The 13,168-nt window shown below is 49.2% G+C and overlaps 1 protein-coding gene across 8 annotated transcripts in view; it reads right to left on the bottom strand.

The window, feature by feature from the left end:
• Positions 1 to 13,168, bottom strand: part of TESC (tescalcin) — a 29,209-nt gene that overhangs the window by 5,822 nt on the left and 10,219 nt on the right. For 6 of the 8 annotated variants that reach the window (XM_067550145.1, XM_067550142.1, XM_067550138.1 and 3 more), the window contains exons 2-3: positions 7,180 to 7,249; positions 443 to 523 (exon numbers count right to left, since the gene is read on the bottom strand). In XM_067550145.1, coding sequence (XP_067406246.1) covers positions 443 to 523; positions 7,180 to 7,249 — 151 coding nt within the window. The remainder of the gene's footprint in view (positions 1 to 442; positions 524 to 7,179; positions 7,250 to 13,168) is intronic. The other 2 variants (XM_067550143.1, XM_067550144.1) reach the window with 1 other exon arrangement.

The raw sequence follows: 13,168 nt of genomic DNA, 5'->3' as shown, positions 1-13,168 counted from the left end.
ACTCCCATACACAATGATCAGTAATAATGAAAATGAGACTCCGGAGGGACTAAGACAGTTTTGAGTAATGGCTGGTGGGCTGCTAGCATTACCCTATAACTACTCAGTCAATTACCCACCCACAGCCACTAGGTTCAGATACAGATAAATCCCAGCTGTCACACCCCTTTCAGATCCTTTGGGGATTTAACAATGCTGCCTCAGTCCCCAAACCACACACATGTACCTCTAAATAAATCTGATTCATCCATGTGTGCTCATTTGTTTTCTTTCAAGCCTTTATCTGACGGGCTCCCAGACTCCAGGCTGGGTTTGAATCAAACACAGCTTTGCCTGCGTTTCAGACAGAGTGCCCTGCTCGTGTTCTCTCTCCAGCATTGTTTGAGGGCTTGTTATTTTTTAAAAACTCAGTTACATCAAACCTCCTGGATGCTGGTCTTACCTCTTGTCGAAAAAGGCACGGACAATTTTTGACCTAATTGGATTGAACTCTAGGTCAGGGATGCTGTCAAAACTCTCCTTGCTGTAAAAAGAAAAAAAAAAAAAAGAAACACCAACAAAGTGTGGATTAATCGGAGCAGAAAGGAAACAGGGACTTCAGTTACTGCTTTAAAACACCAGAAGCTGGGACAGGAAAGTGGATCTAGTTCCATGAAGAGCTCAAGACCATTTGATCACAGAATACTACATGCAATCCACTTTCCACTTTCAAAAGCACATAAGCTTAATCAGATTCATCCCTGCCTCAGGACCATCTTCATTAAGTTGATTAACCAGCAGTGCACATGGTAGTAGACCACCCCACACGCACAATGCAACCCACAAAACTGACAGAGGAACATACCAAAGACCGACAGCTGTGCTCTAACAGTGTCAGCCAAACCTGACCGTTGTGTTAAGCTGCTTTGAGCTATGCCTACAATAAAGAAAAAAAAAAAAAAAGCTTCCCAACTCAGAGGTTCTCTCAGTGATGGAGGAGCTATTATTTTAACCCGTCTGGTTACAGGGCATTTACCCAGCACGTGTCTGGCATTGTCCACACACCCTTGCATGCTATTCAGATCAGTCAGCTCATCATAGACCTGTCCGGCAGTGAGGGCGGAAAGATCTGAGCACCCAGCAGCATCAGAACTAGCACAGCTGCAGACCCTTCCGCCCCACAAGCAGTTAAGGCCCAGTCTATTTGTGGTCCGCTCAGGAAAGGGCTGAAGGAAATAGCATCTTCCTCTCTGTCACCTTCATTGATGTTGCATTTCTTCGTTCTTATTCTGTTGCATCTCACACTATGTTGCATTCTCCACGTGGCTGCTTTCCCATTCACTCAGCTTTTGTTCTGGCTCTGTTTTAGCGCTACACTCCCGGGGAATAGCATGGTCCATACAAAGGGTTATTAGGTGTTACAGCAGCAAGGCTCGCTCAGACCCAACATTGCCAGGTCATGATGTTTGGTTTGTTTTATAAAAATAAAGCCACAACTCATGGAGTCATGTGATCAGATAGAAAGTCTTTTTTAAAAAAAAGATTCTAACCCTCGTTGCAGAGACAAGCCTGGAAACACAAACTCTAAAAGCACCTGTTCCAGAAAGCAAATTAAAAGAACCCAACACGTACCTTTTTGTAAGCTCATGATTTGGCGGGGCCTGTCTCATGATTTTTCAGTACTCTGAGTTTGGGGGAGCCATACTGCCAACTCCACCACCTCCTCCCTGAATCTGCAAGCATGCATCATTGGCATGAAGCAGCCCAGGTGGAGAACCAGGAAGTAACAATCTTACCTAGGAGGTGCTGCTTCCTTCCATGCTTTGCATTCTCCTGCAGTTGTCACCCCAGCATCATGGGGAGGGAGCAAAGGCTGGCCCAGAGATGGCTTAGGGTCACTGTGGCAGAGATGCGTGCGCCCCAGAGGAATTACCAAGCAACCAGGCCCTGCATCATTACTAGTAATAGTGCCTGCAGTTCTCTTCCCTGCTGCAATCGGCATTCGCTGTTACGACACTGTTAGGGACCTGCATGTTTTTAGAGTCACGCGCTGAGCGATGGGGAAGAGGGAGGGTTGATTATATATGGAGATAGGGACAGATCCAGAGAGCTCCCTCTTTGCCTAGGAAATGGACCTTCAGTCTGGGGGAAGGGAAGTGGCATTGCAAAATGTACCACCTCCCTCCCAGCTTTCCAGCAGGAACCGGACATGCAACAGGTTTTCAGCAGCTGAGCTCATAGTAGGAAAGACCTGAATGAAATCACTTAGAACGAGACCGCCTGGACAGCTCTTGGCAATCCCTGCTACTGAAGAAAAAAGGGGGCTGGAGGGGCAGCTGCAAATCTGACAGTGAAAAGCACCAATAAGTGACATGGAGCTGGGTGTAAGCAAGGGGCTTGGGTCCAGGGACCAGGTCTCCCACGTGACAGAAATGGCTACTGAGATGGAACATTTTGATGGACGCTGGATGGCCAGGGCAATGAGGAGGAGTTCCTGTATACTGGACTAGTCCCGTTTCCTGTGGACTGTATTTTTCTGTACTGGCGGGTAGTGGAATGTTTGTTTCTTGCCTGTAATGCTTAAATTCAGGGGGGCTGTGCAGAAAGGCGACACAGTGGGAACATCCCAGCAAGCACTGGAAGGGCAGTTACAGAACAGCGGTAAATTGCCAGGCTCCAGGCCCAAGTGATACAGAAGTTTGGCCGGGCTGGGAGTCTGAGCTCAGTTAAGAGGCCTCTGAGGAGGAGAAGTGGGGGGCAGGGCAGGTTGTCCATTGTCAGAAGCTGTCCAGGGAGGTGTCGGAGAGCAATGCAAGGGGGGTGCTCTGCGGAAGAGTCTATAGGGAGCTTGTCCCTCGTGGGTTCCCCTGTGGAAGATGGTCCAACACCGGTAAGCGTCTGGTTGGTTAGTTGTGGGGTATGTTCTCTCTGAACCGCTTTGCTTTTACACCAATGATGCTCGACTTTCAGGAGGCAGTTTGCCATGGATTTTGCCCTGTCACTGCCCCAGAGGGAACAGGCCTGCAGGGTCTGAGCTTCAGTCAGAGCGGGTGAGGTACCAGGGACATCGTTCACATCATTCCACCTGGAGCCATGTGCCGGCTCGAGGCCGGAGACCCGGGGGGAGGGGTGCACTCGACGAGACCCCAAGGAGCCAGAGGTGCAGTTCATCCAGGTACCGTGACATCCTGCTCCGATCACGAACCAGCTCCTTGCCACTGCTGCGCTCGCCTGGGGCATCCCTACGCTGGAGGGAGGCTGCAACGGAGAGAGCCAGGCAGCGCCCGGGCAGCGGGAAGAAACTAAGGCTACAGCCACACCTCAGCTCCCAGCGACCCAAGCTGTCACTCGGGTGTGAGCGAGCCTCCCCGCCGAGCAACATGACTTAACCGACCGCAGCGCGCGGCGGACAGAGCTACGTGGGCAGGACAGCGTCGCCCGCAGGCAAAGCTGCCACCACCAGCGGGGGCGGGAGGAACTAAGCGCGCTCCCATCGGGTTAGAGAGGCTACAGACAGCTTCCAGCGGCACCACCTGCTCCACGGGGACAAGTCATCTGGGCAGAGACACAAGGTCAGCGCTGGGACTCTCAGCAAGGACTAGGAGTCACCTCAGTGCCAGCCCTCAGCGTCCCGTAGCCCAGCGGCTCTCAACCTTCCCAGACGACTGTACCCCTGGCAGAAGTCTGATGTGTGGTGCGTACCCCAAATTTCACCTCACTTAAAAACGACTCGCTTTACAAAATCAGACATAGAAACACAGACGTGTCACAGCACGCTAGTACTGAGAAATCGCTCCCTTTCTCATTTTTACCACACAATTATAAAATACGTGGATTGGAATATAAATATTGTACTTACACTTCAGCGTGATACGTGAGCCTGATTTTTACTTGTGAGCCGTGTCTGAAGCCTGAGCCCCCGGCAGCGGGGCTGAAGCATGTAGCTTAGCGTCGTGGGGCCCTGGGCGTTGCCCTGCTTGCCATCCCCTAATGCTGGCTCTGCACTTGCGACCCCCTAAATCCATCCTGTGACCCCACCTGAGGCTGCAACCCCCAGGTTGAGACACACTGATCTAGATGAGTTGATGTACCCCCTGAAAGACCTCTGGGTACCCCCAGGAGTATATGTACCCCTGGTTGAGAACCACTGCCCTAGCCTGCGCTCGGATGCAATGACACCAGGTTTAATGACTCGTTGCATTCTCCCCTCAGGATAGAGCAGGGGTTACTGCCAGCTACATTTGCACTGTGCTGCTGGGGGCAGTTTTCCTTTGTCTGTCACTGTGACAGCTGCTGTTTGTTTTCTCTCTTGAAGGACACGGGGCGAGAGTGACAGACAGATTATGCAAAGCAGGTTCCTGTGGGTCTGTCTGACAGACAGGTTCCACCACAGAGCAGCGCCACCTCGTCCCTGCTGGGTCTCCACCTGACTGTGCTGTGACAGAAAGGTCACCCTGCTGTTCCACGCAGCCGGGCTGACTCATAGCGGGGCCAGGAAGAGCACGGTATGCCTGGTTACTGAGAGATTGTATCAGCACAGGAAAACTCGCTCTTGAATGAGCAGCTTTACTGAGCCAGGCCAGCCCCATGGAGGGGGACACAGCACAGCAGGAAATGGCCAGAGTCTTGTCCCTCCAGCCACTAGGTCTCCTGGAGAACCCAGGATAGAGTCTTCATGGAGAGCTGACCAAAGGAAAAGCTAAGACGGGGATCTTGCTGGGACATGTGATGAGTTTCCAGCACTGTACTTGAAGAGGAGAGTGCAGGGAACTCCATTCAACCAACAAGGGACTTGAGGACTTCAACCAGAGAGCTCTGGGAAGCTTGGGGTAGGTATGGAAAATGCTGGTGGGTTTTTCCATGCCATGGATAACATGTAGCATAGAACCCTTCTCCTTCACCCTCACCAAGGAGTTGGGAGAAAACATCCCTGTTCCTAGCTGGTAGCTTCCAAGTCCCCACCAATATCCCTGTGATTCTGGACACCACACGCTGCTGGCAGCATGTTCCTTCAGGAAGGAATCCACCACGCTGGCTGGTGCTCCCCATTTTCTACCGCCAGTCTCAAAAGCGCCACGTTATGGCACAGCTCTTAGTGGGCCAGGGCAGGGAGCGGGGCTGCTAGTAAAGCCTCCTGCCATTCTGGAGCCCAGACACTTAGAGCTTTGGGTCAGGGGACCAAGATCTCAAGGGCCTGATCCTCTCACTGCCTTGCATCCCCGGGAGTCATTTGCACCTGGGCAGGGGGGGCTAGACCATCAGGCAATCAGAACCCTCCACTCTCTTGCCCTGGCAATTTACACCCACCTCTCACAGGTGTGGTGATATATCCAGCTGGGAGACAGTGGGGAAGCAGGCCATGTGCATTTGTCTGGAGGTGCAGAGAAGGGCTCCGTTTTCCCCACACCCAGGTAGAGGAGGGCCTCTCTGCAAACTCCATGCTTCCTTATTCTTCCCCATTTGGAAGTATTTCTGGAGGCTCCATAGCTCCCTTCCTCCCACACATCATTTATGGAAGCAGCTTCTCATCTCTATTCAGCCATGCAGGGGAAAATGCTTCTTCCTTTGTAGGATCCCCCCCAGCGCCTGGCACTTTGCAGCCTCCAATTCCAATGAAAGCTGATTGCATACACAAGCCCCACACATATTCAGCGGACCATGTTGTCAGGGGCCCCAGGAGTTCCTTTGTGCTGCTTCACATACAAACTAATCTCAGGTTTATGGTGTCTGAAGCCATAATGAGTTGCCAAAAATGGCCAGGCAGATGTAGATTGTTCTGTGCCTTCTCGCCTCACCAGGTCCTGGCCTGCATTAATAGGAGCGATGACAGTGACCCAGGAAGAATGGAGTCGTTTCAGGCTAAACAGAGTGAGTAAGGCAAGATGCGAGGCCACTGCATCTTTTCTCCTTACTGTGACTCAGCCTCTTCCACCTTATCACAGCATCTTGCACAGTCTCTTGTTTGATAAGTGGCTGTGCTCAGAGATAAACATCTGGATGTGTGTAAAACAAGCTCCCTCAGAAAACCACTGCCTGCTGGAGCCAAATCTTATTAAAAACAGGAACAGTCAATTTACAATTTCCCCATTGGATAAGGTCAGTTACGGGATTCAGTGAACTTGGTACAATAACAGGAAATGGAGACCAGACTTCTCATGGTCACCTCGCCTGGGTCTTTTTCTGCCCTTTCCGAGATGCTCCGTACATCTCCTGCTTTGACATTCCTTATACTGTCAGAGGTCACATGCAGGGAGGGAGTATCTAACGCACAGTTATGTTGAATTTGGCTCCATTGTCTACCAGCCAGTCTCAGAACACCCCACAAAACACTGAGACAGCGACTTTGGATCCCAAAGCACATGCACACAAATACGTCTGTTTTGTTAAAAGTTTCCTCTCAACATATTTCACTTTTTTGATGAAAAACAAACCACAAAACAAGAACATCTTACTTTTCAAAATTAATTTTAAAAAACGGGGGAATTTTTGGATAAAAAATTGGTTTTGTAAAACTGAACATTTTTTTTTTTTAAACCAAAAGATTTTAGTTTCCAGGGGTTTTTTTTTTTTTTTAAAATATTCATTTTAAACAAAAAGCTATTTTATGCTGGGGGGGAAAAGTTTCAACACAATTTTTTTAACCAGCTTTAGTATTTTAGCAGCTGAGGAATGCAGCCACCTCTGGAACAGGGCTGATGTAACAGTACACAGCCATCTAGGAAAGAAAGTAAAGACAAGGATGCCATTGGCAGCTGAAACTGCAAGGGGACCTTAGTTAACTACCCAGAAGGAGATTCAACTAGGACTCCACTGACTTGTGAAAAATGCCATGGGATCTTTAATGACCAGAAAGAGGTCAGAACCTTTGTTTGAAAGTCTAATTCCAAAAAGTGGGATGCTCCTTCCAGCAGCACAGCAACCCCTGGCACCAGGCTGTGGTATCCATTCCCTTCTGAGTCAGGGAGGGTCGCATCCTGGCATGACAGATGTGCTCTCACTTTCTCCCTCTCTGGGCAGTTCCAAGAACCAATCACCTGTAAAATTCATGGTATCGATATGATCCAAATACCACGCCCCAGGGCGTTGTAATTCCAGAGGGAGACAGAGCAAGAGCACACATGCACTGTAAAGGAATGAGGTTACAAACAGCAACCCAACGGGGTCAATAAACAAAGGATGCAGAAATAGAGATCAACCTACCGGATGGTCGGCTGGTCCCCGCTTATCTGCTTGAATCGCCGGTGAAGGTGCTCTATTTGTTCCAAAGTGACTAGGAAGAGAAAAGGGAAAGATCATTTGTCACTAACCTCTCCTGAAACAGCAGATGAGGCAGTAGCTGAAACCTTCTAACCAGGTGAGGTCTCAGCATTGGCTCCCAGCCCTTCCCTGGGGGAAGCAGCACTGCATCAGAGGAGGATCACAGGGACTTTTTAACCTTCTGCAGTTGCCCTGAAACAAGGGTTGGGCAGATTTCCTGGATCTCATTCCTCCTAGGACTACCACCCATCCACCCCTGCTAAATAGTCCCAGGACTTCTGAAAAGCATTGTATCTCTTGCCTTCAGGGAAAGCTTCCACAAGAGGGGATACACCTGGCTCCCCTAGAAAGGCTCCATCATGTCACACACCCTGAGCACTGGGCTAGGGTCCCTGGTAAAATAAATTTGAAGCACATGGCACTTAGTAAACAAATATGTTAAGCGTGTTCTCGCTCTCCTTGGCTCCTGACCACGCTTCTTGTCTCAGGGAGCAGATTCCCCGTTCCCTTCCTGCTTCTCTCTGCAACATGCTCTCCCCAGTCCACAGGGAACATTTTTGCAGACCTGTCTGCAGCACGTCCCTGCAGGGAAGGTGGCAGGCTGTGGCAGCAGGGAGCTGCGTTAACCTGGTGTTTGTATCTAGGGGTATCTACAATTAGCAGCTCAGTAGAAAACCTGGTCAGGCGAAATCTTCCTGCTAGGAAAAGCACAGCTAGTCTGTGCTCACCAGTGAAATAAAACTCTCTTTGGGCAGGGGGGCTTCCTGAGTAACAAATAACATACACAGTGCAGGTGCAGCCCTACCAGTCCCCAGATATTACACACAAGGTGGGTGAGGTAATATCTGCCACATAATGGACGTGGATACACTTAGGCCTGATCTACACCTACAACTTAGGTTCATCTAGCTCTGTTGATTAGGGGGTGCGAAAAATTAATCCCCGAGAGATATAATTAAGCTGACCTAAGCCCTGGCATAGACACTGCGAGAGCGATGGAAGAATTCTTCTGGAAAGCTAGCTACTGCCTGTCCAGGGGGCGGATTTACTACTGCAATGGAAAAGCGCTTTCCCCGCTGTAGCAGGTGTCTACATTACAGAGCTACAGGAGCCAAACTGCTGCTGCGCCGCTTCTAGTGTAGACATGGCCTTAGACAAGGTTCAAAGTCCAAGCAGCTCTTCTCAGAGCTGCATGCAAGATGGCAGTTCCCAGGGTTGCTTCTGGGACTGGGGGTGTTTGCTGGGGGGTCTATCCCATGAGTGGCTGGTCGGAGCACTCCTTCACTACATGAGGGACCGATTACACGCAGGAGGCTGGGCGTGGGCTGACCCAGGAGTGGGTGGTTCACACAGCAAAGCGGGTTAAGTCGGGGCCCAAAAGTGAAGAATTGGGGTGACACAACTACACACCAGCCTGGATTTGGGCGGGGGGGGGGGGGGGAATGTCACAACGCTATAAAATTCAAAAGCAATATATTTGAGCGAGGAAAGGGAAACAGCTTTTGGACTATATAAAATAACCTGTGAAACTCCCTGCTGCAGGAAATGCAAACTGCATAGGAAGGGTCAGGACCAAGATTTTCAGAAGTAACTAGCAATTTTGGATGCCAATTTGATCATCAGAAAGCACTGAGCATCTCCCTCTTCTGGAAATCAGGCCTCTGTATTGTAGCATCCAAACACATGGCACCCACAGAGACTGGTCACTTTTGAAAATCTTGGTCAAGACACTCAGTCAACCTAGAATCTAGAGTTATGCTACGTAGGATAAAATTAAGAGCCATTGATTCTCCTGCTTCAAATCATGACGATGATCACCAGCTGAGGGTCAAGACGACAATCCCCAAGCCCCCATGGAATAACAACGGGCATTGTAGTGGCACATTATACTTTCTCAAGTATCTACCATTAGCTACTGGCTTATATCTGGTACCTAGCTAGGCAGATCCCTGCTCTGTTGCAGTGTGGCAAATTTTATGTCCCCATGGTGGAGAAAGAGAGTGCTGCTACATACGAAGACTGTTAAGGTCAATAATTCAGTTGTCCCATTCACAGCGTTAATACTTATGGGTACATGCTGTAACTGCACTGGCCGTGTCCAGGAGCTGGCAGGGGGCTGCTCATGAAGGAAGAAGAGAAACTCTGACATTTACCGGCTATCTATAGAGAGCTGACAAGTCATGATATCACTTTATTCAGAAACTCAGGCCCCTGGAGTGAATCCCTAGTGCCATTCATCTGTGAACCTCAAGGAGATTTACAGACACTGATTACACCTTGCATGCCACACAGGAAGTAGGAATTATCCCCACTTTATAAATGGGGAAGCTGAGACAAGAGCTGGAAGACGACTTGCACAACATCACACTGAAAGTCTGACAGAGCCACGAACAAACTCCAGACTCCCAAGGCAATGCTCTAACCACTACGCACGCAAGACTGCCCTCCCATTGCAAGAGGAACTAGCCCTAATGTTAACCTGCAATAAGCTGTGGCAAGCCCAATCACTGATTTGTTGACTCCTTAATCTCTTGCTGGAAGTTATTTTCTTTTCACTTATACCTCGCCAGAAACCCACGTTCATATTTACAAGACTCATAAGTCAGTCATGGGCTGGTACTTCTCAGGCTTGTATAAATATTGACCATAACAATTATCAGCAGTGGGGAAAGCAGCCTTTGGCTTTGTTCACAAAAATCTATTGGCTCTTGTCCATGTGCCAGCTGAGCTTCACATTCTCTCCTTCCCAGGCCCCGAGATGGGAGATATGGCACATGGCATATTGAATCACGTGGGATACGAGGGAATTCCAGCTTTTGCTAATAGGCCTTTCACTGCAGGGCAGGTAAGATCACGAGCATGTTAAAAAAAAATCACTGGCAGATCTATGATTTTAACTGCAGTTGCCAAAAGACGACAGGTCTGTACGGATATTTTTCTTACTTTTGAGTAACTGGCTTTGCTCCATTTTTGTTATTGTTTTACAGCCTTGAAATGGAAAGCACACTAGTCCATTGGCCTAAATATTTTGTAGGCCTTGATCGATGGACTGGGAAGTTATCTATGCTGTTTGCTGCAGCTTCTGTGTCTCTCTGTGCCTATTGCTGAACTCGTTTGCAATTGATTGCACTCAGTGACTCACAGTAGCTATCCCTACACCTATTGCAGCAACAGTCTGCTGGTGGGGATGGGACTATTTTACTCTTTCCAGCTCTGGAAGGATGCCATGATCAAACACCTATGACTAGGCATGGCTAGACCAGATCCACATCATCCCAATGGCTGACCTGAAAAGGATCCAATGCCATGTAGCATGATGAAGGGAACAACACTAGGAATGGGATGGCTGCTACCCCCAGTTTAAAGCTTCAGCCAAGTGTCAACAACACAGTAAATCTCATCTTTAGGAGGTGGATGGCAAACATGTTTGAGCAAGCGTGCAGCCGAAAGTCCACCCCAGCGAGCGTTCAGGTTCTGCTCGGAGTGGCTGTGTTCTGACATCAACATGCAGGTGGACACAACCATCCAATTCATGGTCTCCTGGAGTGAGTCAATACCAAGTAGGCACAGAAATCCAGAGGCCAGCATTTCTTTTTCCATCCCAAGTGGCTCAAGATTTTCCTTTTCTCACTCTCACACACAGAGGTGTAAACTTCATCAACTAACACTTTTCACTTTCACCAGAAACAGCTGCCTGCTAACACCAGCCTGGAATGGATTCCAGCCATGTCCCTTCTAAGAGTAGTTGAATCTACCAGGGGATGCAGCAGGAACTCTTTTAAAAAAGCTACTACTACCAATAAAAGTTCTTACACACCGAGATTGCCAACATCTGAACCCCCTGTAACTTCTAACATGTCTCCTTGTCATTGACTCCTGATTAGCCAAGCAAACTTGGTAGATTTGAATGATGAGGATCCTTCTCTATTTTGACTCTCTAGTTGCTTAAAGCGGGACTCGACCTATTACTCTTAGTCTCCAGGATAGCCAAGTAGCATTTTTAAATCCTGCTCGGCTTTATGCTTTGCTGTTTTACTTCTGTTCATGGTTTCCACAGAAATGGAAACTTTTCCTACCCGTAGCTTCCAATTCTTAGCGGTCAGCTGTTGACCTTTCAAATTGCCACTTGATGACAGACATCACCGTTGCCATGGAAACAATGGGGCCAGGAAGCATCTGGAACTTGGTTTTAAACCAAAGTCTTGTAAACCTCAGGGAAAGTGCAAGCGGTGACAAAAAACCACACCTGGCAGCACAATGGTACCTCTTCCTCTCCCAGACATCATGGTGTTCAGAGAGAATACTGTACTCCACAAGGGGCTTGGCAGTGATTAGCACAGAGGATACCCCCCTCCACCCTCAAAGGATTGTGGAGCACTTTGGGATCCCCAGATGGAAGGCACCACGTGAGTAACAGTGCTACTATACTAGGGACCACTCATGGTCGTCAGGTGGCCATGTTATATGCTAGTGAAATGCTTACACTGCTTTGTGGAGAGGGGGGTGGAGCTCTGTGTGCTGCCAGCATCCGCTCACCTGCCCTTTCCAGGTGACTCACCTACCCACGGTACAAAACAAAAGGCATCTCCTCCCCCAAAGCCAGGTCTTCTTCACGTCACCCCAAGGAGCCCCAGGATGGGCACAGCTCTCCTTTTGAACAGGCAGGTTATCAGATGAGATCGGGCACTGTGTTCAAAAGAATCTCAGTCATTTTCCATAAAGCAGCAACCCCTGCACAAGGGAAAGGACTCCCCACAAGAGACACGCAGGGTCAACAGTTTCTGTTTATATCCCTTAGAAATAATGTTAGTCTCGGATGTCCCAGGCCCTTGTCCAAGTCCAGGATTCCAGGCTATAGAAAAAGGCACTGGATTTATTAGGCTCTTTTCCAGTCTGCTGGTCTCTGTGCTGTTTGAGTCAGAGCCCCACATTTCAGGAGGAGAAGCACTCCTGGAATCAGAGAAGAACACAGCTGCCCTGAGCCTCCCAGAATGTTGCAGCGTTGGTTTATTTTGTTGGGGGTCATGTAAACAACTGTCAGCTTTGTGCATAACAGCAACTAGGAGGTCTACAACAAAGCACCCTCCCTCCTCCCCACCTCCAGCATGAAATGAACCTCCGGGACAGAAGTCAGGCTAGTCATGGGGCCCTTGCATCTGAGCCCCTTCTGACTGGGGCCAGAGCTCAGTTCCAATGGAACGTCTAGCGGCTTCAGATCCTCAAGCACCACTGGGGCCCAAAGTCACCACTTGAGACATTAGGGCCAGCATTTTAAAGTCGTTAGGGGCCTGAAGACACAGATCGGCATCTAGGCGCTTTCAGAATTCCCACGAGGTGCCTAATTACTTTGTAAATCCCACCCAGCACCTATCTGCATCTTCAGGCACCCCAGACACCTTAAAATACTGGCCTTTAGGTTCCGAGTGTCAGCAGAGCTGCTGCTGATGTGAGCAGGCGCAGCTGCATTGTGGCTTGAATACAGTCGAGTTGTGAGTGTCTGTTCACGCTGGGCCTGTGCTGACTGTCTCCCTAGACATTATTTGAATTCCGGTGGCACCCAGGCGCAATACAAACACGGCCCTGCCCAGGGAGGTGACATTCTAGGTCTAGCGGTAGGTGGAGAGTCATGGGAATCCAGTCCCCAGCAGAGTTCTTGGAACTTGGGTTATGCTGGGGCTGGGCCAAATCTACACACATTTGGTTTCTATCTTAACTTTCACAAACTCCCTCTTCTCCACCCAGCCTGCTAATGCACACATGTAAACAACCAGGAAAGGGAAAATAATCCAGGGTGATGACCCTCTTGCAGAGGCCAAGATTTCTGTTTCACTCAGACAAACACACTTCTGCCTCAATCCATAGCGTCTGTGCTGTACCAGCCAGCCCACCCCCTCCCCCAATGCATTTATCTCAACAGAGAAATCTCTTTAGA

This window comes from Emydura macquarii, unplaced genomic scaffold (genome assembly GCF_026122565.2).
Source record: "Emydura macquarii macquarii isolate MOO-44397 ecotype Brisbane River unplaced genomic scaffold, CSIRO-AGI_Emac_v2 contig_1254, whole genome shotgun sequence".
Lineage (NCBI taxonomy): Eukaryota > Metazoa > Chordata > Testudines > Chelidae > Emydura > Emydura macquarii.
This window is presented reverse-complemented; position numbering and strand designations above follow the sequence as displayed.